This window comes from Antennarius striatus, chromosome 2, assembly GCF_040054535.1.
Source record: "Antennarius striatus isolate MH-2024 chromosome 2, ASM4005453v1, whole genome shotgun sequence".
In the NCBI taxonomy this organism is placed as follows: domain Eukaryota; kingdom Metazoa; phylum Chordata; class Actinopteri; order Lophiiformes; family Antennariidae; genus Antennarius; species Antennarius striatus.
In genome coordinates this window covers 24,423,149-24,449,102 of record NC_090777.1, presented here as the reverse complement: position 1 = coordinate 24,449,102, position 25,954 = coordinate 24,423,149, and the positions used below count along the sequence as shown (strand labels likewise).

Genomic DNA, 25,954 nt, shown 5'->3' with positions numbered 1-25,954 from the left:
GTGAGAGAGCGGAGGTGTGGGATCAAGAGACAGATGAAAAAAGGGGGGAGAGAGAGAGAGCAGGAGAGGAGTTGGGGGCAAGGAGGAGACAAAGACGTTCCCTTGTGCACGGCTTGAGTTGACTGTCGACAAGAACAGAGGGCTGGAGAGCGAGGAAGGGAGGAGGAAAGGGAAGCAGTGAGATCAGCAAGGAGTGAGCGCGTCAAGTGTGTGAGTGGCATCTCTCATTAAAAGGTGCTGTCAGGGGCCACAGAGGGGGGACTGTAGGGACCCCATCTCCCCCTTCTCCTCCTTCTCCACTGGCCCCTGAGATCCAGGCTGGTGAAATGATTGATGAGTGATACCAAGATAAACAGGCAGCCCGGCCCCAAAAGGCAGCCCTGCAAAATGATGCATGCAGCGTTATAAATAAACCTTGTGAAAAATTACAACAAAATAATGCAAAACAACCGTTGGGTTTTCTTATTTTGAATATTACAGAAGAAACAAATCAACCCAGATTTTGTTGTTTGCTTTGATGAGAAAAAAATTTTTTAAGTCTTTTTTGGTGTGTCTTCAAACTTTGATGCTTGTGTCATTTTACATCTATCTATGCACATGACAAGAAAGTACAAGATTAACAAGGCTTACCAGCTGACTGGATGGTTAACCCCCACTCCCCCCAGACACCCCACTACCACCACCAACAGCAACAACAACCACCGGTCACACCGGCTCCTCGGCAGCTTGAGCAGGCGGCTGTCCCACTCATTCACTTTGAGGCAATGATCTTACAAACCTCTCATCATTTGGGAGAACTCCAAACCTTTGCAGCTCTGTGTGTATGTGTGTGTGTGTGTGTGTGTGTGTGTGTGTGTGTGTGTGTGTGTGTGTGTGTGTGTGTGTGTGTGTGCGTGTGCGTGTGCGTGGGAGGAGGACTACAGTGATCATATTCATTGTGCATCATGCCTCAATATGAGGCCAAATACCCACTGGAGAAAATCTACTGAAACATAAATGGATTTGGTTATGTAAATAATTATGAGATCATTTACTTTACATGTCTGGTAGTTGTTAAGCATTCATTTAGCATTGTTTCCAAATGATTTTTCCATTAATTAATGACTTCCAGTTTGAGGGACGTCGTCCAGAGTCTCTATGAAAGTCCTTCAACTTTCTGAGAGCAGGTAAACTGAAGCATCTGTCGACACTGCTTCAGGTTTATGCCTACCGTTGACATCACTATTGATACAGATCATTCCTATCAGTTCACTGTAAAGCCAACTTTCAATGGATGAGCTAAAATAAAAGCAAGTTCTGTGATTTCCTTTCATGTATCACATGCAGGTTGAAGATATAAGTTGAGCGAACCTCTACAAAACAAATACAAAAAACGAAAGCCAACTGCACACAAATTGTTGAGCGAGTAATATTTGAATGTTTTATGCGCTGCTTTCTGTTAATGTTTAACATTGAGCTCCAAATGCCTCTATTACAAAATGGAAAGGCAGATTATCATCAAATACTTACATTACATCATTATGAGCCTACTGGCTGTAGTCTGGTGGAGGGGATGAATTATGAATGGAGTGTGAGGGAGGATCTTCTCTTACCCCTGGGGACTTCCAACACCACAACTCATTTAAGTTGGATGAATGAAAGATAAGGAAACGACCTGCTGCCTCCACCCGATGCGTCGCTCCTTACACACCGGCCTTCATGTAATTTAGTCTGTGAAGAGTGCTATTCGGCTCCTCGGAGGAGATGCGCTCCTCATTGGGAGAAATGTATGCTGAAGGGTGCTTTGTTCATTGACAAACTGTGCATATCAATGCTGAAAACACCATAAAGAAGTCTTGTCATCTAAGTCACATTTTCTGCCCGGCGGAGACTCGTGTTGGGCCTCTTTGTACATCTCAAAAATGAGTCCCCGAGATGTGCCTTTGCCTAAAAATTCTTCTCATCTCATTTCATCTCTCCCTCTTTTCTCTCCCTCTCTCTCTCTCTGTCTCTCTCTCTTTCTCTGTGGATCCAGGCCGCAGAATGGGTCGATGATACTGTACAATAGGAAGAAGGTAAAGTACAGAAAAGATGGCTACTGTTGGAAGAAGAGGAAAGACGGGAAAACCACTCGGGAGGACCACATGAAGTTGAAAGTACAGGGAGTCGAGGTGAGTGTTCTTGCTGGAGTTTGGATCCTAGCGGGAATGAATTGGGGGGGAAGAGGAGGGGTGGGCATGGGTACTGAGGCGGGCAGGAGCCAACCTTCACCCTGACACAGACAAACATGGGTCTGCAGTCAGTCGTCCCCTGGTTGTAATAGAGACAGTCACATGCTACAGTCGGCCCATGTCTCCGAGGAGCCTTACCAGGAAACAATGCAGCACAACAATAGTTTTCCCTGGGAAGCCACTGGAGTGGAACCGATTGTTTGTACCTTATTAAGGCTCTGGATGTTGCCTTTGCTCCAGAGAGCCCACATTAATCTTGCTGGCTCAAAGCAGTACTGTGAAGCTATCGTTCCCTTGCCTTACTCCAAGTCACTCCCCATACCAGCTGCTGCCATAAAAGGCAGTTGTATCTGTCCTTGGCTCACCCAGGTTCAATTCTGCTCAACCCAAGGTGGCAGCGGCATAGTGTTCACACCCTGGATGATAGATCGGCAGACCCACGTATGAGACCGGGTGAGGCTGATCCCAGAATCCTTTGTTTTTCAACCAGACTGAAGTTGGAGTTCTGTACTGTTGTTGTGCCACAAGCAAAGATGCCTGAAGCGCAGGAGCTGAGATGGAGCAAAAGGTGTTTACATGGGAGATTTCTGGTGTCCTATTCATGTGTGTGCACATGTACAGACACTAACACATACGCATGACCACAATCCTCAGAGAGGGGAGCTGCGACTTTATATCACACAGTCTGACAAAGACAAAGCTCAGGCGTTCTCCCAATGGAGACTCTACTCTGTTTTTACTCCTCAAGACATTTTTCACTCCAAGAAAAAGGTCTCTTCCTTCGTCTCGTCTGCTCGGTGTCACCTCTGTTCCTCTGCAAGGGTCCCATAATCTGTTGGGACGATGGACAGTCGGACTTTTGGAAAGCTGTTTCAAGAAGTTGAGTCGGTCGACTTCTGAAGATGCAGATGTGTTGGCATCTAAATAAGAGTAATGCCCAGTGGTGTTCAATGATTCCCACTGAATACATGTAATTCTGCATGGATGGAATGAAAAGTGACTTGTCTTCTGACGTCTTTCATGTTCTAGCGTTTGAAATCATTTTTCGTTGGTGAACAAACTGACTCTTTGCAGTCGGAGTGGAAATGACCTAAGGTTAGCAGCACTATGTAACAAGTGGCACTGAAGTCTATTAATTACAGAAATTTCTGTTGTGTGTCAGCAGCTTTTTTGTTGCTTTTACTTGAACCGGGCTCAAGACAAACGAGAAATAAGGACTGATTTCTTCCATATCATAACCTTGGGTATTTGAAAGAAGAGCTTTTCATCACATTCTTGTCAGCTCTTGACACAAACATCGAATAACTCGTAACTATTACCGTACTTTATGTCCATCAGAAGAAATAAGCGGTCAAAAGCTGAGATGCAATTATCAAATCACTGAACTTGTTGTGTCGTGAATGGTTTGTAACAACAGAAGATGTGTACCGAAGCGAAGTTATGAGTCCAACACTTAAAGACTGATGGCTGTACAGAGAGCTGTTGGAATTTCAACAAAGTGTAACTTTCCATCTTGTAATTTTATTCTGTGAGCTCTTATACGGTGTGACCAGTCTAATTTACCAGAGTTAACTGCTGTGTTAGCAGCAGAGTCCGTGGAAGTTGTGGAGGTGAGTTTAATGAAGGGAGAGAGAGAGAATAGAGGGAGAAACTGACTCAGGGCTGTAAAGCCACATGGGAGCTCATAGACACTGGACTACCCACACCGCACATAAAAAAGCACAGGGGTTGTCTATTCAAAGTTACGTCACCGGTACCGTTGTGTGTTTCTGTGTTGTTTAGAGATCCCGTTCACATATTGCAGCCTTGAGAGGCTTGAGTCATGTCCTTTATAAACACCTCACCCTTCAAGACTGACAAAGAAAGAGGTAATCCATCACCGCCAGACCCATGAACCCTCGTGCATAAGGCATATTTACAGTAAGCACATACAAATGATTTGACCTTTGCCCTCTCTATAGTGAAAGCTTGAGAAAAAGAGGATAGAGAGCGATCTGTCTCCTTTCACAACTCTATTTGTAATATACTGTAATTCAAAAACGCACTCCCACACAGTAAAAGTACTGGACCTTGCTTGTCCAGTTGTTGCCAGTTAATTCCTTTTGAGTGATTTTTTTTTTTTTGCAGTGAATTTACTTAAATATATAATTCCCATCATAACTTTGTGAGGCAGGACACAAAGGGTAGAAATCACACGAGCATAATCTCTCTTGTTATACAGGGGGCCTTTACATCACTCATGCTGTGCTGTAGCTGCTCTGATTCCCCAGCCACCCCAGTGCTTAATAGAGGTTGTGTGGTTATTACATGGGCCAGGTTTAGTGCACGGAGAGGACAAGTGTTGTGGGTGGCTCAGGCTAGTGATGTTTCAGTGGCAGAGGGAGAGGCTTTGAGTCTGGGAGTGAGGGGCCTACGAGAGGCAGCCTAGCGTGGCAGGAGTCGATGTCAGCTAGTGCTGCTGCTGTCCTGTCTGCTCCACAGTGCTGGCTCAGCAGCCCATGTAAAAAAAAAAAAGAAAAATGCTTGTGCCTTCTTGTCTTCCACTATCTTTTTTTTTCCTCAGTGTTATCCAATTCTGAGTCTTTTAATACTTGGACTAAATTTTTCTTTGTCTTGCCACCCCCACACACCCCAAGTCAATAGTCCAGGTGGACGGAGCCTTGAATTTGGCGGTAATGCTCCCTGTTCCCTAAAATAGGAGCACAGGGCATGTTGCGGCATTAGCGCTTAACAGGCCGTGAAATAGCAGCCTGCCTTCCTGACGTCTCCCCCATCACTTCAGGTGAACCAGCCAGACGGCCAGATAAATGAGCAAAGCAGCGCCCCACCTCACCACGGCACGCATTCGTGGCACCTGAGGAGAGATGTCCATCAGCGATTATCTCAGGACACCCTACTCTTAGCAGGTTCAAGTTGTTTTCCTGCTCCTGGATGTTGCCGAACCTCCGGTAAAATCCTCGCAACCGCTCTGAACATGTCCAGCGGGTATCAGTCAGGATGCTATGTTACATCAGTTTTTGATTGGCTTTATTCTCTCACAGAGTGATGTCATCTGAATTCAGGCTGTAGGTCTGGTAATGTGCATAGCTCTAGCATCCCCTGGCTTCCCTCTGCGATATAGCAGAAACCTCAAAGTGATCTCTCTTCTGCTTCTTGTCAAGCTTCTACCACAACGATACCACCTCTCCTCAGCTGATTAGCTGTTAATGTCAGCTTAACCCCCTCCCCCCATCTCCTACACTCCTTCACCCATTTTATCCTTTCCCCCCCATTATTCCTAAGCTTTAATAAACTCCCTCAAACACAAATCGATTTTCTCTTAAGTGAAGGTGGCACTGCCTCTGACTTATTTCATTACCAGAGGCTAATTATACCGATTGAAATGAGCCTCTCTTCTTAAGGTGTGTCGTACTGCTCTGCGCCCCCATGCTCCCAAGACTTTAATGCCAATACAGTTCTCCACAAATTCCCTCAGTCCCATTCCTGCTTTAGCTCCATTCTGCCATCGCTTCACCCAATCCACCCAACCTTCGCCACCTAAATCATCAGCTGGTGTGTCCTTAGCTCCCGTGACTTGTCATTTCATGTTGGATCCACCATAATGTGTGATTTCAACTGTGCAACTGTGCAATGAAGGAAGGTAATGGAGCATGCTGGGGGCTCAATCGCCTCTTTTCATTGATAATAATGAAGACAAATGTCAAAACATTAGTTGCTAATGTTGTAATGGAGTGGATGCTAGTAGATGAGCGCTGGATGCTACACTGCATCGGCTTTCAATATCACATGACCTTCAATATTTAACTCCTCTCTTTACTAGAAGTCTAGCCTTTACTTTCAGACCCTGTCTAGCATGTTTGTCCAAACATTAAAACACAAACTCAAATGACATTCTTGACATGCAGCTTTAAAAGTTTCCTTTTACCTAGGGATCAATAAAAGATTCTGATTATTTCTTTCATTTCTAGTTAATTCGCTTGGCAAAAAACATAATGTTCAACGATTTTGTTGCTGTGTGTTAGCTGTAATCAAAGTAGCTGCATACGTTGGAAAAGGACTTGTTGTGGTTGGCCGTGTGTTTTCGGTAACACATCACCAGATTGTGAGGCCAGATGTTAGACGACATTGAGCAAACCCCTGTTTCTGACGGGCGATGACGTGTTCTTCCCTGTCTTGTCCCAGCTCCAAGTCACCTGTAGCAAAGCAAAAAAAAAAAAAGTTTGTATTTTTCAATTTTATTCAAACTTTTAGGCTGTCTTTTAAACAACACTCAGCTGCCTGCTCTGTAAAGACAGTAAATCGATTACTGTTTCCATCGTCTTCTTTATCCTCCTGGAGCTGGCGTTTGTTTTCCACCACTTTTTCCTTGCCTTGGAGCTGGCGCGGCTAGCTTTCCCCTTTACGGATTTTGTGAAGAAGTTAATGCCGATGTTTGTGTGTTAGTTCAAACAAGGTTTTCACGGTTATAACTTGCAACCGTCGATTCACGTACGCGTTGGAATAACAGTCGAGCGGCTGTAGAGACAAAGGAAATACTTGGTTTAGTTACAGATTGTTCATTCTCCAACGCTAATATGAGCTAATAGGCACAAACCTTGAGAAAAGAGAGTAGAAGAAGTATTACTTCACTCACATATTTGTCGGCATAGTTGTTTGCAAATGTAGCCAACTGATTCCCACTTAAATGAGCGGAGGTGTTGGGGCATGGGTCAAGCTATAAAAGTTCATAGTGGAACGGCAGGGCTAATGCAGACATGATCTTCCTCTGTGGGGTGTGTGGGATGTGGTTGTGGGTCTGCTGCTCCTCTCAGGGTAGCAGCGGTGGGCGAGCGAGCTCGACGGTAACCGAGCAGAGAGAGCAGCGTTAGGGACAATAAAGCAGCAACTCCTGCTACGTAGGCTACAAAAGAACATACACACACCTTTGAACAATCCTGAGGACGGGGCCACACTGCTGGATTTCTTTGTGAATTCACAAAGCGCACGTCAAGCGCATTCACACACACACACACATATACACACACACACACCTGCAGCTCTGCAGTTATACATCCGTGACACAGACAACGCAGACGAGAGAGACAAAAATGGTGGCGTAGGCCTGAATTCTGACGTCACGTTCTGCAAACTGTTTTCTACAACCTCCCTACCTAAATGTGCCGGAACATCAGTGGCACCGCAACATAATAATATTAAGAAGAACATTTCAGACGCTGATTATGTTCAGATGCCACCACCACAGTTATGAGGGGTAATAAGCGCTGATTGAGAGGTGATCCTGAAGCGTTTGTTGCGCATAACTGTACTGTGAAATAACTAGAGATACATCTAGACATATAGCGTTTGCACTTGCAGATTCGCCTCATAGAAGAGTAACTACTGGCCTTGGTACAGATATTCACTCTCTGAGCCCCCCTTCATTCGTAATTGCAGCATTCAGTTTTAGATATTTCCATGCATGGGGAGTTAGTGATGGAGTTATTGTGTGATTTCTTTTTCTTTTTTCTATACAGCTCAGTAGATGAAAGCGGTGATCTTCACCCCAGCATAATGGCTTAATGGGTTGTTATGCTGTTATTAGCGACTGAACCAAATCCCTCCCACATGAACGCCTTACCCCTAGTATTGGGAGCATCCACTTTACTGGCGGTTTTTCCTTTAAGACCAGGCTAATTAGTTTTCCTCTCTTATTTCTAACAATTGCAGAATTACTCAACAGCAGCTAAGCCCTCAATCTGCCTTTCATGCTGACCTCGCTATCGCCGTTTGAATCTAGCAGCTGGATTTAAGGGGATCATTTTTGGGAAGTTGATACAGGAAGTGAATACTCTGCATATGCAAGGCACTGTGCTTTATGTACCCTCTAGAGTTTCATTTACCAGATAGTAGAATTCCATTCCACATGTTGAAATGTCACACTGAGGAATGTTATCCCTCTGTCTCATAAAGGAAGGAAAAAACATCTTCCAAAACATGGGCAGAGAAAGATTTTGCGTTGTTGCATGTGTGGATTTTAACTCTAGCTTTCACTTAATCTTTAACTTTAGCTTTAGATTTAATTTAGCTCATCCACGGGAGCTCCCACACCCCACCCCACCCCTAAATAAAGGAAACTAGACTATGTCTTCACTCCCTGGTAACAACCAAGTCAAAATATACTTAAACAAAGGAGTAGAGATATACGATCCAATATAAAAAACAATCTTCATTCTTTTGGGGACACTTTTGAGGGATGTTTTCTGCTTATTTTTCCCTCATTATACTTTTTAATACTTTACTATTGCTGCGCCAAAACCAGCAAGTTTTCCAGTATTAGATAAATGCAACCCCGCATGGGAGTAGCTCAGCACAACCAGCACCAGATTCAGAGAAAGGGCAAGAGGTCTGCAGAGATGGTGATGTCAGCAGAGAGCTGCAGGCAGGGAGAAGGCTTTGCATGAATGTGTTTTGCTCTTATTGTGTGAAATGTCCTTCTGTTGGGTCTTGTGAAACACACATTCCTTGGCAACACAAGGTTTTTACTGTCTTAATGAGCGACTTTTACCGGGGCCTCTTCCTTCTACCGTTTTTCAGATCCAAGCTGGAACAAGCTTTCAGATATTCATGCTGCTCAAAAGAACCACCAAGTGATACTGTGTTGCATTGTTATTCACTGAAAAGCCCACTCCTGGTGTCGACATCAAACTGCTCCCGGATTCGGTTGATTCACTGAATTATAGGAGTTTTGAAGAAAAAAAAAAAAAGCATTATTCTCTCATGCATTATGTCAGCGTGTGAGTTCTTTCAAATTTTATGTTTAATGATCCAGAATGGTTCACATATTTTGGACTATTTCTGTCTACAGGCTTAGACCAAGGAGTCAGGTAGTAGCTACAAATAGAGTAGGATAAGAGTGAGTTTCTATCCCTCACAACCTGTGAGATACACGACATAGATCCCTTGAAATGCTGCGGGTATCTCTTCGGAATATGCCGTTCGTCGAATCTGTGAGGTTCCCTTCCTCTCCATCTGTCTTTAACTTGTTCCTCTTGTTTTCCCTCCATCTGCTTGCATCCCTTGAAAAAGCTTCTAACTCCTACCCCGTCTCTTAGACTCCCGCGTCAATGGCAGCGGCTTCCTTTGGATTCTTTAAGGCCTTGGCCAAACCACCAACCACCACCACCCCTCCCTGCTGGTCCTGGATCAGTCAGACAGGGAGTATAGAAAAGTCCTTTTGTGTGAATGGACAAAGATTTTGAAGAGGAATTATCCAGCTCAATTAAATCATATTTACTAAAAAAGAAAGTATAGTAGTTGTTGTTGTTGTTTTTTTGCGCTTTCCTATTCACTGTTCTGCCTTTTGCGCCTGACCTATGTATTACTACAACACAGAACTTTAGATGCAATTTGCTGCCGTGTTACATTTAATAACTACAACATAAAAATGTAGCATTGCTACAACGTTCACCCTTCAAAGGAGGTATAATGAGTGTAGCTGCAAAGTTCAAAGAGAATGGTTAAGTATTTGTATAGAATTACACGGGGTGAGCAACTGTGCTCTCCTCAGAGTGATATTGAAAGGTTTGATATTTTACATGAAAGGGTGTTAAAGAGGAGTTTAGCACAGGAAACAGGTTTGGCCCCCGCTGCTCTGGGCAACAGAGGAATTACAACTTCAGACAAAATGTCCTCATTAATGTTGTTGTCTTAGTTTATTTGTCATCGCTTTGAATCCTTCCTTTTATTTCTTCTCTTCCCATCATCTTGTATTTATTTTACACTCTGCATCACTCTTCCATTCCAGACAACAGTGCCATCCTTGGGTTTTTTGTTGTTGTTGTTTTTCTAACGGTAATCTGAATAGATTTCACATCTGTGTCCTTCTGGATTGCCCATTTTTTGTTCAATTTCTGCTGATTTACAATGCTGTTTCTCCTTCAGTCCTTTTTTCTTGTTTGTGTTTATTTTATTATTTTTGGGTGGGCGGTGTATTGTTGTTTTGATTTGTATTTTTTTTGTTGATAGTGCCGAAATGAAAAGCAGTAACAGACTTTTGTGGATTTCTATTGCGCATTTAAATGACGAGAGCGACAGAGTCATTTGTTTAAGCCCAAGGGGGTGCTAAGCTTGCTCTGCATTGTGTGTCGACACTGGTCCCCTGTTAATGTCACTGTCACTAAATAATGATGCATACATGTAGACAGATGCACTGACACACACACATTTATGTGCATGTATTTAGTTTTACTGACAGGATCCCAAGGGGAAAAGTATTGTTCTTGTATGTAGGCATGGCACATATGTGAAAGAATCCACAATAAAGATGCACATATGAAGATATGCTAAACCCTCATATCATTAATGAGGCCTGTTATTATAAAGGAAAAAAAATGGTTAACAAAATACAAAGAAGAAACCTCCCATTTGATATATGAAAATGGAAGCGATAAAAATGAATCAAAAAGGCTATAGACTGGAAAATAAAATACTGATGAAAAAGAGAGGAGGGAGCTAGAGAGGCTTACAAGGTGGATGGATGGCGAGGCAGGAGAGAGAGGGTTGGGAGGAAGGGAGGGAGGGAGGGGTGAGTGTCGAGCTGAGAGGAGGAGAGAGAAAGCCGGAATGAACGATATATAGCCTCTGGCAAACAGAAAACAATTGTTACACTGCCTCCCATAACCCACTTCAACCTTAAACAGCAGATTTTTTTCACTCAATTAATTTCTACACATTGGAGCAGGGGCCTTGGCTGAAGCCGGGCTTTTATGTATTCCTGCTGCTGCAAGGCCTATACACATCTCTGTCTCTCGCTCCTCTCTCTCTCTCTCTCTCTCTCTCTCTCTCTCTCTCTCTCTCTCTCTCTGTCTGGCTTTCTTTCTTTTTCTTCAGAGAAAGAACATTCTGTATGGGAATGGATTGGAACACTTACAGAGATGAAGCTTGAATAAACAAGGAAATATTACACCACTGAAAAACTAGAAATTCCACCATCTAGACAGCGACCAGACAGCTGGGTATCCAAATGATGTAATCGCCGCGTTAGATTTTGACCCTCATAATATGACTCCCTGACTATGAAAACCCACCCTGAGGATTTGGAATCTCATTATTAGTTTCACTAAGCTCTATTTTCTTCAGGATGTATCGTGGCAACTTTTGAAGATATATAAAATTTTCTGCCTACGGCTACAATTTGATCTTAGTTGCGCGTCTAGAGCGTTACGATTTGCTATCTCTCCATGGTAAATTCTCCATGAACCCTATAAATTAAAATTTTCTGGTTCACTAAATCTGAATCATCCCTTGAATCCAAATCATATTTTGATGTGTGGGAGATCTTATGGGGATGTCATCATGTAATTTATTTATTATCCAACCTTTGTAGTCATTATCAATTATGTTAAATGTAAAAGTCTTGTAATTGCCCCCACTTTGAATGTTAATTCAAATAAAATTGCGGTAATATATTTACAGAAATCCCCTCGATAAATAAAAAAATATTTCAAACCAATTCCAGTTGCATTAATAATATTCTAATGGCGTCCTGTGTGTGATCATAATCTCACACAGAAGCAAACAGGGCCTCGGCTGCCTTACGTGGTCAGAAGGTTGAGTTGCCCGAGGGTAGAGAGGGGGAGAACAGGCAGAGACAGATGGACAGATAGATAGGGAAGGGCATGACTGAGCTGTGTCTGTGTGTGGTGAGTAAGGGCCGGTCGGAGCAACATGAATCATAGCTCCAGTTGAGAGAGGAGGATATCAGATCAATAACAGCCTAGAGGAGGGAGAAGACATAGAGAGAGGGAGCGACCGGGAGCGAGAGACAGTGGATGAAGGGAGGACACAGGAGGTGTTCATCACCGGACCACCCCGACTCCCAGCATGCTCCTTTTTTTTTTTCTTTTCTCTCGCTGGCTCTACGGGTAATTTATCGAGGAGCAGGAGTTAAATTTCTAGGAGAAAAACTGGAACAGGAGTAGATACAGACAATTCGCTCACGTATAAGTATCACTTATTGATTATTCTAATGAATCAGTCGTCTTGCATAATTGAACCGACCGTTGACCTACGCTCGGTCCGCCGAGGAAAAATATTATGGTTTAATTTGCAGCAACTTAATTATTTGAAAGGAAAGCACCAAATGATTAATTTTATTACGACCGTTTTTTGTTACCTAGTTGCTCATATTTGTATAAAAAGTGTTTTGGGGTTTTTATTCAGTGCACAGAGAGTGCAACGGCTCAGCAGTGGTCGTTTCTCATTAAGTGACCAGTGCGCCTTGGGAAAAGTATTGTTTTTACAGAATATGCGTGTGTGCCGGGAGCTTAAGATTACCAAGCACTCCCCTCCACCATTGTACAATAGAAGAGGCTAGAAAAATATTTCTCATCACACTTTGTTATATATATATATATATATATATATATATATATATATAATTATTTTTTTGGTACAGGTGAAGGACATTTCATCGCTATTTCTTCCTTCGACTCTCTCCTCCTCCTCATGCACTCTGCTCTGTCTCAGAGTGAAATCCAGAGATAAAGCTTGCCGGCGCTCCGTGTTTAATGGAGCTTAATCCCACAGATTTGAGATACGGAGCTGTGAGGTAAATCCCTCATGCCCATCTTCACTAGCAAAGAGTGGTCATGTGACCGCCTAATTCTGCCCTCCCCTTCCTAGACACAGACAGGTGGACAGACAAAAGAAACACAAGTCTGCCAAGGACAAATGTGCTTTTGTTTTTTAGACAGTCTATCAGGAAACGGGTTGTCTTTTCCGTCCAGATCACAGAATGTTTACCATCTCATCCGATATATTTTCTTCCACACTTTCCCTTCGACTCTGCCTCCATTAGACTTTGTCATTTTTGCTTCGTCTGATCGGTCAAACTCTTGCTTGATAGAGGGATTGATAAATGAATCTGTACCACGGAGACGGACATGAGCCAAAGTTCTGAGGGTTACAAATGAAATCTCGGGTTACCCCCACAGGACCCCCAACCTTAGCATCACGTCAGGATGCTTGAAGAGAGTTAAGAGGGGTTAGCTGGCATGAGACTATTTGGAGAAGCTGTGTGCTGGGAGGTATTATACCCACCAACAATCCTCCTTAAGTGATGAGCTGACACTAAGCAATTTACTTTTCACCCTGCCAGTGAAAACATTTCCAATCATAAGTGCATAAAGCTCTCATGGCAGGCAATATGCCAAGCCCTCTTCTTCCATCTGACACTTTTTGTTTCAGAATAGCCACTGTGTGGTTGGAATTTACTCCAAGACATGCTTGTCAGGCCCGCCTGACACGAGCGTCATTGTAAATGTGTAAAAGAGTCCACTTGAATGATTGCAAAGCAGTGCAGCTTGTTAGCAGCAGTAAGCGAGGATGCAGACAAAGGAAATGAGCATTTGACCAAATCTGCCTGTTTTTGATGTCCACTGAAAAGGATGCTGAAGGCAAACAACAAGGAAACAAGACGGTGCACTTACTTAATCAGTTTTACTGTTAGCACTGGACTACATTCAAGTCTCCATGGATTTCCTTGTCCACTCTAATTTTACATTTTCTCCATTTTCCTTCAGTGTTCATCCCTTCTGCCCCCTTTCTAAAATGCTTTGCCTTCCCCAGTGTCCTCCCCCTGCCTCCTCCCCTGCTACCTCTGAGGTATAGGATACCTAATTGTCACAGGAGTAGAAAAGCACAGGCTGAAAAACACAGAATCACTGTAGGATTATTGTCCAAAACAAAAACAGCAGGCTTGAACAGTCAGAGCAAAAAAAGCCACATACACATAGCGATCAAGATGTCGGTGTACCCTGGAAAAAGCCCAGCATTCAAAGCTGTGTTGTTTATTTGTGCGAGTGTACGTTTCTAGCAAGTCAGGAGGCACGTCATCCTTTCTCTGGCGCTGTCACTTCAAAGTCTCAATTGCTTGGACCTCAACCTCTGCCAACGTTGCCAATCCCCTTCTGCCAAGGTCCTCATCATCCTTCTGCCGCTGCTCTCCTTTCTCCTCCTTTTGCATAATCATCCAGGTAATTGTGGAGTAATTGACTGCGTCACCTGCTCCCAGGAAGGTCTGGCATTGTTTAATAAACAGCTGGAATATGTGCCTCGCGTTTTTGGAGAATAAGAAGAAGAACATGTTGGGACAGAAGAGGAGGAGTGCTGAAAAGACTGTGAAAACAGGCAGACAGGGTGTACACATAATCATTTCCCAAATGCACAGATATAACATTCTCTAGGCGAGTCCTTAACTTGTTATGCAAGGTGAACATATTGCCTGTGGAAAGATTTGTGTGGGAGAGGCTAATGAGAGTGGGAGATGGATAGATTTAGAGGCAGGGTGGAAGAGAAGAGGCAACGTAGAGCGAGTGAGAAAAAGTTTGAGGCGTGAGGGGGATATACAGATAGACAGAAGGTGGAGCAAGAAAAGAGAGTGGGGGTAAGGCAAGCCTCTCAGGGCTAATGACATTAAGAGGGTCTGATGAATCGACACCCGCTGAGTGTTATTGACGTCCTCCGAGCCTGCCCAAGCAGAGCCGGCCTCCCGAGCCCGGTATTGGCTGGAGTTGCTCCTCAATTAGACTGTTTGATTAGATTCCCTCACTTGTGCCCCCTTATGGGGTGAGCAGGGTGGCATGATGGATGTGATGGGCAGGATTATCAGATGGGGGTTGGGAGGGGTGGGGCGTCACCCCTGCCCTGCCTGATGGGACCGCCAGACGATGGGTTTAACCAGTCGTTTCAGGGGTGTGGAGGCAGAGGTTGGGGGTGGGGGGGCGCGGCTCAAGCCTCTTTTGGAGGCTGTCAATCATTGCTGCTTACAAGACAGAGGCCGGGTCTCCACACAGAGATGTAAGGGAGTAATTACTATTCCATCTCGCTTGGCATCTAGATATATGAGGCTGTTCACAACCACTGACCTCACGTGGCAGCCCTCCACCATCTTTGAAATTGTTTGAAAATGCTCAATTTGCATACCCTGTCCTTCATTCGCTAACCCGTCGAAGAGGGAACTCAAAATGTAAATGTGCTTACAGATCCAGAGGATTCTGCGCTTTTAATTTAGCTTTATTCATTTCCCAGAGCAAATGTTGAGACTTAAGTCTTGAGAGTTTCGTTCTGCTCTCATCTGTGTTCTTACAGTCGTCCCTAACGCTTAGGGCTTCATATAGGATACGTCCTTAACCCTATTTTCTCCATTTTCTGGAAGTGACAGTTTCTTACAACCATTCATCAACATCTTGGCTCTTGTGGTGCAAAAAATGGGGCAAGTCAGGTAAGTGTCCCAATTCAGCAGTTTTGAAAGGCAGTAACTAATGATATCTCAGGAACAGGGGCTGCTGCTGTTTCCCTGAGAACTTTCCTTCCTGTTCCGCTGTCTGTTTGTGTGGCTGGATAACTAGCTAATGGCCTGTCTCTGATGAATTAGGGGGGTCTGACACCCTGCAAACACACTCTCTCAAGGTCACAGCAGCCCACAGATTACCATATCCAGGGGCTTTAACTATCTAACATAGCCTCAAGTCAGTCATATGACAACTGAGTCCAGCACAAGAAGATAAGGGGAGTTGGAGAATTTCTGGATTTCTGGGAGGAAAATGGTGGTGGGGATTTGCTTCAAAGGAAGAAATTGCTTTCATAGTGGAGAAAACCTACAGTGATCCCAACTGCTGATGTCCCCAACAGAGACTGTAATGCCAAGGGTCTGTTTGTGCATTCTTCTCCGTTAGGGGCACATGCAATTGTTCACAGGACAATGTTATCCCTTTTCTTTTATTGAAAGCTGGTATTCAACCCTCCAGTCTGTGTCAACGAGTCCTCTTACATCCACCCAAAAAGTGTGAATGTGCTGTGCCAAACCACTTCCATATTTCTACACAATGGGACCAAGTTGTGTCTAAACACAATGTGCTATTACTTTTCACAGTACAGTGGATTATACCACAGTTGCCATGTCGTTGATGTCTTCTTGTGAAGAACACTGTCATGTAAAAACTCATTAAATGATCAGAAAGCGTAACATCAGTTGGTTTGTATAGCACATAGTATAAAAGTACAACACAGCCTTGCCCAAAGTGTTGAACAAAAACTTGAATTAAAAAAAAAGTTTAAAAAAATGTAAGCAAGTAAAACCACTCAAGGCATAAAAACAAATAATAACCCTTAAGAAGGAATAAAACCACCTGAGCCAAACAAAGATAATCTGACAAAATAAGAGTCTACATGGATAGGCTAGTATAATATTATACAAATAATGAAATGTTAAAAAGTGATTCCAAACCTGATAAGCTGGTGAGAAAAGATGTTTGTTTTTTTAGAAAGAACTAGGTGATAAGCGTTAACAAAACATGCGCAAACATGGGCTTGTATGTCTACACCAAAAATAGTCATGCAAATACACACATGCCTGCTCATGGTCATGGAAGAAAATTGCAACGCATGAAGGCAAAGACACATCCGCCCACGCACTCGCCAAATGCGTCTGCAGAGAGCTGGCTAAAATGTCAAGCTATGTGCATGGATGCCTCCTGTCGCCACCTCTCTCCTTATTTCACAGCAGCACCTGGTGGTGACAAAGAGCACAGAGAGGGAGTCCCCCAGGAGAGGAAAGGAAAAGGAAGGGAAGCGAAGGGAAGGAAAGGAAAGGAAAGGAAAGGAAAGGAAAGGAAAGGAAAGGAAAGGAAAGGGGAGAGGAAAGGAGAGTCTGTCAATTCACCTTAGGGCTCCCTAATTTCACTTTGACTTGACGATGTTCAAGCCCCGGCCAAAGTTTGAGGGATTTTAGACGTAGTTTCAAAGCCAAGGAGCATAATGAATGAAAAGCCCCTTCCCAAATTGATTTCAAACTAAATCAAACCCCGGTATTCAATTATCTGCTAGAGCTGCCACTGAGTAACTTTAAAGTTTTATAGGTGGAGGCAAAAAAAAAAAAAGAAAAAAGAAAAGCAGCAGAGAAAGTGAGGAGTGGTGAGAAAAAAGAGGAATGTTGGAGCAGAATTTAAATGACCCTGTCCCTGCGTGGTGTCAGAACAGGTGGCCCGGTGGTAGCACTGGGGCTTATGAATGAGCTGTTGAAGTAGAGCCCATCGCTACCTCCAGCTAGTGGCAGCTCCAATTCTGCCTGGTTAAGCATTCGGTCTCCTTGGCCAGGAAGAATTAATTGAAGAAATCATCGCAGGGACCGAGACGGATCCAGTGTTACTGGTACCCAATGTGTCTGGCCAGCCAGACTGAAACATGATGATGGTGTATTACTATCCATTCCACACACACACATACATACACACACACACACAGAAGAGGAGTGCTTCCTTACAGGACACTAGATGAGGACTGGTTTTTATTTTACCTCCAATGTGAATTTGCTGTTTTGCACATGCTAACATCAGAAACTACTACCTTTGATTTCCCTGCTGATTCCCCTGCAGTCATTGTCGCAAAGAGGTCCTGCTGCTTTAACTAATGTAATACGGATGTCGAGCAGCATGTGCATTACCAGGTATTATCTTTCTTATATTAAGCAATGCATTAGCTACACAAAATGCCCCTCTCTCCTTTACAAAGGTGTGACATTTGCTTTTGTTTTTAATCCTCCTTTGTAATATTTAGTTCATTTAACACAGTCCACTGGACATTATCCACAAGCTGATTGGTTTATCTTAGCAGAGACCGCTGACTTTTTCATTGTATTAGAGAGCGAGGGTAATTATTGGTAAATTACCAAAACCTGTCCTGTCAGCAATATCAAGCCGAAAACCAATCAAGTCATTGACACTGCGATTGCGTTTCTAAAAACAAGTAGCCTTTGGCCCCCAGCCGCACCTGCGCACTGCATATCAAATGTTTGGCCTAACTAATGAACGACTGCACGCAATTATAATGTACTATCTCTGAAATTAGGCCTGCCATGGTGTTAATTACATAATTACTGAAGATGTCAGCTCCATGCAGGAGAGTGTAGTGTCAGTGGAGGGGGTGGGTGGGTGGGCACACAGGGGGAGGGCTGTTGCTTGGCTTTCAGGGGGATGAACTATAGACGCTTCTTTGATTCATGATACTGGCTTTGTGGAAAATATCGCCTTTGCCAAGTTAATTTTTGAAAAGGCCAGCATATTTGGGCAGAGACAATCAGCCTGACCTTTCTGAGAACAACTCCAGTTTTCACTCTTTCACCTATTTTTTTTTTATGTTCTTCCTTTCTTTCCTTTTCCTCCTTTCTTTTTCCGTCCCGTCTCTCCTCCCTCCTTTCAGACGGGCCGACGTCCACGTCCTTGACAGCATCGTCTGCTAATAGAGACCGCCGTTGTATATCAACACATCTCGCTGATGAAGCGGCTTTCCCTGTTTCTGTTGGAATATTTGTACAAATTTATTGGAGGCTGCATCTATTAGGCAGCAGGCCTGGACTGGGGAAAAAAAAAAAAAAAGTCTGCCTCCAGTGTAGACAGACAATTGTATTCTCCTGCTTGTGTACTTCACTAATCAAGCCGACGCAGATGACTTTGCCGTTGTTCTATGTGCAGTTATATCATGCAGATGATTGGAATATCAATTCATTCCCCTCTTGCAGCCTCATGGCTAATTTGCAATGGCTGTATATCAAATGTGTCATGAGAATGGGCGAGCCATATTTTCCTTCCAGAGAATACGGAACAGAATTTTTCATTTGCCATTCAGTTGCTGCCCCTCCCTGGTGCCGTTTGGTTGTGGAAACCGAGGCTGCGTTTGTGTGTGTATGGGTGTGTGTGTGTGTGTGTGTGTGTGTGTGTGTGTGTGTGTGTGTGTGTGTGTGTGTGTGTGTTTGTGTGTGCGTGTGTGTGCATTACGAAACGAGATGGGAAAATGGAAGTGAGTGTTAATGTATTTATATGGAGAGTGTTTGTTTTGGGGTTGCAGACAAACAGGGTAAGACGGGGCTAAGGTGCCCCGAACGAGATGCAGATGAGGAGTCATGCTGAATAATCACATCACCGCTCTTCGGCAGAAGGGGAAGGAGGGGCTGGGATCTCTATCGCTCTTGGTTCACCCCGCCACCACCCTCCCTGTTCCTCCATCGCCCAACCACCGCCATCCCTCCCCATCCACCTGTCCCATGTCACTACAGCCAGCGGAACAAACTCCTACAAGACTTTTTGGAGGAACTGAAAATAGTTTGCCTCCTCCCTGTTCTCTGTTCCACCTCCACCCTCCGCCTCCTGCTTCAGTCGCCTGGTGTTTTCACAGGAAATTAGCCAGACGTCCCCTGAGGTGATCTCGTGCATAGCAAGATATCTGCCTGTCAAGGCTCTCTACAGCGCCTGTATTCATTTGTTGCTCAGCGTCTCTGTCACTTTCGCTCCCCTTCCTCTGGCTGTCTCTCTCTGACCCGGACACCTGCACTAAAAAGTGATTCTTGATCGAGCCTCTAGCCCTGACTGAGGTGATAGCAATCTATTTCCTTTGTTTTATCGAAAACAAGTATTTCTTTGCACAGCGGACATGTCATACAGCTTATTCTTTATGTCCTCTTTATTCTCACTCTTCCTGTACACCACAGACAGTGTTTTTTTTTCCCTGTGTGGCTGTGGAAGATTGCTGAATTAGTGTGCTGCCTTTAATTTCCACCTATCTGAAGAGAAATAATTGCTCTGCTTTAAGGTGGCGTGGCTGGCTCTCTGACCACGGATTTGCAACCTTCATAACCATTTGACCCAAGGCTCTGTATTTATCGCTTCTGCTTTTACGGCCTAGTAAAACAAACCACTGATGATTTTGATAGGCTTATGAAAACATTTCCATCCAGACAGGCTATAAAAGTTTCAGACGGGGTCTCCATGCTTTAGGCCAGTCACAACATTTTCATGCACATTTTTCCTCTAAAAAAATCTTTGTGCTCTTCAAGGAGAGTGACGGTGTGACGGACAAACGTGAACCCGAGCAGCGACTGGACAGCCGATCAGGAGACATTCTTGTCTTCCTATAGTGTCTCAAAAACACACATGCTTTGTTTGATTCCTGTCATAACAGGACTCAATTTACTCTTCTAGTTTTAGAAAACCTCTGTCGTGTCGTTCTGCTTATACCAACTACCTCTTTTCTACAACTCCTGTTGCGTTCACACTCGTTAATACCATTTTCCACGCCGTTATGGGTGACCTCTTCTATCATCGCTTCATAATTGAGGACAGTTGCGTCCAGAAAGTGGGGTCAGTCATTGAAATGGGTCAGAAAATTTCCCATATTTGCCCCTCTACATGAAAACAGAAATTGGATGTCAGTCACAGTGGGGGGAGCCCAGGGACAAACGGCATCTCTCGGGATCCATCCCAAGTACAGAATTGCTGAAACAGGACATTCAGTGGCCCAAGACTTCTGCAACACAAAGGACTGTCCTCCTACTCTTGCTTTAAGGGGACACAGTCAGCAAAGTGCCTCCATACAGCCAAGACCGAAACACTGGACTTTTTTTTTTTTTTTTGGTGCTCTTACAACTTTCTACTCTGCTTTTGCTTTCTTTTTTTTTTATTTTATTTCCTTTTTTTTTTTTCAGTGCAGACACTTGAGAGGTGCCCACGAAGGATGGCGCCCATTTGTGGATGTCTGACACAGCATCTTACAATTGGCCATTAAACGCTCAGGATTTGCTTTAAAGAAAAATATCTCTTTTTATTCTGTGCAGTGGACAAAGCAGAATCACCATGCCTTCGACATTCAAGGCTTTTAAGATGTAATGATCTCCCAGTTTATGGTGATGTTGTCTTTCTTTTCTGTCTAACTTGGTAATGGAAAAGCCTTTTCCATTCAAGATAATGTGCTACCCTAACAAGATGGATTTTAAAGCGGCCATATGATGCTATGTGGATTAGTAGTGGACAGGCAGATCATACTGCTGGGATAAATAAGCCCTCTGTGCAGCACTTACACCTCCTCAGTTCAAGGGTATACTGGCTACCATCACTAATCCACTGAATGAGTGCGTTGACGACCGCTCTGGCTCTTCAATCCATTCACTCTGGCCTGTCAGGCAACGGGAGAAAGAGACGGAAGAGTGAAGTCAAATTTACACATGTTGATGCCCGTACAGCTCATGATACGATAGTAATGCGGTAGGACACATTTGTAGTGCTGGAAAAAGGGAGGGAAGCGAGAGGCCATTGTCTCCCTGGAGCTTACACCTCCTTATTCTGTTGGTTGGCCCATGAAATATTAACAGCCGCTGCCTCCCCCTTGAATGATCCAAAAGTGTAGTAAAGGGGGGAGGTCTGCCTCATACGGCGCTTAATGTATGCCCCTCTGGGTCCCCGGGTGTCTCCGACTCACCTTCACTCTTTCTTCCACCAGTATTCTGTCTTTCTGATGTGTTTTTGCCTTAATTTCTTTTTCATAATCCTTTGAGCTCTCTCTTTTTTCTCTCCCGTGTCGGCCAAGGGAGAGAAAAAGCATACAAAAAAGAGAGAGAGAGAGACGGAGAGGGTAAAAGAGTCAGATGTTAGGTGGGATTTGGTGGGTTTAATGTCTGCAGATGGCTGGTATGCCAGCTCCAACGCCTCTCCCTGTTCGCTTTGCTCTGGCTGTGTTTTCTACCAAGTGCGTGGAGGAAATGGTTGTTCTATGGCGATCTCTGTTTTATGAGGCATGCAGGCACTTTCTCATCTGTTCATTGTTTTTTCACCCAACGCCATCACAATATTTTACCTCCCACGGCAGAGCAGCGGACCAGTCTTTACAAGGTGAATGGAACAAAAACAGCGGAAAGCGTTGGAAAAAAAAATAAAATAATGCCTTTTTAATGGCCGATGTTGGATATTCGTGATGTCCTCTGTTTGGATTGCTTCGTCCTAATACGTCGCGTTGACCGAAAACAATAAAAAATAAAAAATAAATAAAATGATGAGGCGTATCGGTCAGGTTCCGTCATGTATTACACTTTGTTTGGGAAGTGTGACATTGACAATCACACTGCTCAGGTGTTTCCCTCTTTCCATCATCCCACGTGAATTCACCTGCCAGTTATTTCTTAATCTACAGCTCTCTGGCTGGAGATGATTGAGCGACTTTCCAGATCATCTTGCGGTAAGTTTGCCTGGCACCGTCAAGTACCGAAACCCATTCCAATCTAATTAAACCGAAAGAATATCATTAAGAGCCTTAATGATGATTAATGTCTAAATAATAGCAACATTTATGAAGTATTAGGGTATTACAATTCTGGTTGAATGTGAAATTATTCTTTCAGCTCAGGTACAGGACATTGTTATTACAAATAGCAGCCCTCATTATTCATATCATTGGCTCCTGCGTTAGATATTGTGATGGATCGAGAATCCATTTTATCTCCAAGTTTGCTCTTTACCAGAGCCTTTTTTCTTCCCAAACGGCAGAACATTCGGCAATCCGCTCAGCCCTGAAAGCCACTGACAACAAACTCTTTGTAGTTTTCTTGCTTTTGACTTATTTTTTTATTTTTTTTCTTCCCCCCTGCGTTAAAACAAATGGCAACCGTAGGAAGCGAAGAGGGGAGGGCGGAAGAGCTGAAAAGTTGACATTTAGCTTAAATGGAAGTGGAATGGGCCGCGGGGATGTTGCTGTAACGATGTGGGGGAGACTAGGGCTTCTTCTCCCCCCCCCGTCCCGCTAAAACAAGATTTATGACCTCACGAATACCATCATATTTTAGCAGCTGATACACACGGTGGGTGGTTTATCTGGGATTGAAGGGCTTTTCAGTGTGGGACTTCTATGACTTACACAGGCAACAGGCGTCTACAAATAGGATGCTGTATTGTCGGTAGAAAGTATTCAGAGTATAACATATGACACTTTAACACCACCCCCCTCCCTCCCACCCCAGAAAAAAAAAAGATAAACAACGTCAGCGTCGTTTTAAATTTACTTTGCACCACATAGCAAAAAGATGAGCTTTAATGTCGAGTGGAGGTGAATTAACAAAATTATTCATCTGAAATTCTTCCTCACACATTATGCATTATCTTTCTGGGGGAGCATGGGGAGTCATAGAACATGGGATGAGAGATCTGGTATTCATCTGTGCCCCCTGCTTTGCGTGTTATTGCTATCCCCTTTTGCTCTTCCTTCACCGCTTTCCTCTGGCAGTGTAATTGACAGGCTTCCGCAGTTAAGACCTCCAACAGCTCTTTCTTCATTTGGAGACACTTTGTCGGTTTTAATCAGGGCTTTAATTGGGAGGCTGGCAATGGGTGAGTGGCACCAGCAGCTGGGGCATAGAGGCGACACCGACTTTTCTCCTCAGATAGCGCTTGTTTTTTCTTTCCGTCTCTTTGTCGACGACCCCCGTGTCCTTTCTGTTTCATATCTTTCTTTTCTTGATCGAAGCTTTCTGTTTTCCCGTCCCTCTCTCTTATTTTACTCTTCCTTGTCGTTGTCCTTCTTGGGATCCTACTTACACGTGAGTCTGCAAATAATGAGCGACAGGTCAATATGTCTATCCATCTAATCTTTATACTATCGTACAGAAATGATCGATATACAATACGCTGTTGCACAAGATTAAAAGACTGCACTTATGGCACTTCTGGTTCAGCCATATAATAGGATTAGCCATAGCACATATCAGCTGTAAGTGTGTATGGACGGGAACAGTGGCTGGAGTTCATGTGGGCTCTTCCTCCATTGTGTTTGAAGTAGGCTGCTTTTTGTAGCTGGTTTTTCAGTCCTATACAGCAGCTTGTATAAAAGGCCAGTATATTCCGTGCTCCTTCCTGCCAGTGTTGCTAAATCTAGGACACCAGGAGTCTTGTCTGTGATTCTCCCTCCTGCTGAGGTGTAAGAAATGCCAGGGGACAAGCTTGAGCCGATTGAAAAACAGTGAAAAGTAGGTGGTGGGAGGTATAGAGGGGGATGGAGAGAAGGGAAGATTGAAGAGAGAGAATATGTCCCAGAATTCTTTGTCAGAATCCTTTGTTGACAACTGAAGCCCTGCTTTTGAACCCGACACAGCAAAGCCTTGGATTGTCTGTCACTTTGATGACATGACAGTTATTGTCAGGATCGTCTGCGCCAAAGCGTACCTCTGCTTTTGCCGTATCTCGCCGTGCGTAGGCTTTTTGTGTATTTGTGCATCTGTGTTGAAGTACAAGCACTGGCTGGGAAAAAAAAATCCCTATAATCAACAAGCATCCTGTGTATTTGCCAGGCCAATTAAGAGTCATTCATTTGCTAATGAAGGCCCTGTCGAGGTCTAAACTGCTCCTGGGGGCATGTAGACATGCAGTCAGCACACACTCAGCCCTCAGCAAAGCTCAGTGCCACCAACATAGTCATCAGTCTCTGCCCGCTGCTGTGCACACGTCTTGCATTGCCCACTCAGCAGATCTCACCAACAGCACCTAAACACTAAAAAGTATAATTGAATTCATTATTTCCTGTTTTATGACTTGTTCCACTGTGGTTTTAATTTGTCCTGTAAAAGATGAGGCAGGCAGGCAGTTCTTCTGCCTCAAATTCCCTCCAGTTGCCCACCCCACCCCCCACCCCTTTACCCTACCCGGCTCCCTTGTTCTGCTTCAAGCTCAGGATTTTATGAGGCGAGGGTCTCCGGAGTCGTGGGAGCCGTCTCTACCACTAATCAACTTCTCAAGGTTGCTACCTCTGTGCCATGCAGGAGGAAGTAGAGATGCGCTGCCAAATGGTGTGCCTAGCTACCCCTTTAATGGGCTAACTGCTTGACCTTCATGATGACTCCATCCTAACTCCGCTCTGAAGAAATGGCCCGTCTGTGTATTGATTTAGTCATGAGAAAATAATATGAAAACATTGCTGTCAATATGTCCTCCCTGCCTTCAGCTTCCTGGGGAGCGATGATGTTCGGCGGGAGTGCAAGGTTATCAGCAGCATCTCCGTGTTCATTGAAGACACGCTGCATTTTCTTTTGTGATAAGAAGCTTGTGTTTTAGACTTTTTAGACACAGACTTGGCAGAACGGTAGTGCAGTCAGTGCCTCAAGCCTCTTCACTGTGGCCCCAAAGAATGAAGAAGACTGCTCCGCTGCCAACACCGGCTGCTTCTGCCGTTCCCCTGACTCCCCAGGCTTCATCTTTCTTTTTTTTTTCCTCACTCCCATCATCACTTTTCTCCTTGTTTTCTCGTGTCCGTGCATCAATCTCTTTGTCATTTGTAGCTTCGCATTACGCTCAAGATTTGTCTGGGAGGAGGGAGGAAGTCTTTGTGAGTGTCCTGGCTGACCCCCCCTGAACTCAAAGCAATGCTGGCCAGTTGGACACCAATACCAAGATATCAGATGTTTCCTCTGTCAGCCTTTGGTGTAAATTTGGTTTGTATTTTACCATTGGTGAGATGTAATAGTTTCGTTTCATTGTGTGTCAACATTCAATTGGAACCAGACCATAAAGCATTATGGCGCTTAAACAGAGGACCGGCGCTGTAAATCGGTGAGTACCCTTCTGGCTCAGATGGAATCTAATATATCGTGAATTCTTCGTACATATGTTTAGTGGTTGGGTTTAGCGTCAGTGATGACGGCACTGATAATAACAGTCAATGTAGCATGTATTCATCTGTTTGTTTTAGCAGCACAGTTTGGCAGGAGATCCTGGTGAGGCATCATGAGTGTCACCATATGAGCATTGAACACAAAAAAAACAAAACACACAGCATCCAACACAATTTGGGGATGCAGACCACTTTTCAAACTGTGGATACTGTGTGTCCTCCTTTGTTTGAGATCTGATGATGTCATGATGCCATTGTTTCTATAGCAGGATCCACTGTAGGCGTCTGGA

The 25,954-nt window shown here is 44.1% G+C and overlaps 1 protein-coding gene across 1 annotated transcript in view; it reads left to right on the top strand.

Annotated features, from left to right (window-relative positions):
• The first annotated feature begins 2,044 nt into the window (after positions 1-2,044).
• Positions 2,045-25,954, top strand: part of camta1a (calmodulin binding transcription activator 1a) — a 112,595-nt gene continuing 88,685 nt past the window's right edge. The window contains exon 1 of the mRNA XM_068343224.1: positions 2,045-2,150. Coding sequence (XP_068199325.1) covers positions 2,124-2,150 — 27 coding nt within the window. The 5' untranslated portion in view covers positions 2,045-2,123. The remainder of the gene's footprint in view (positions 2,151-25,954) is intronic.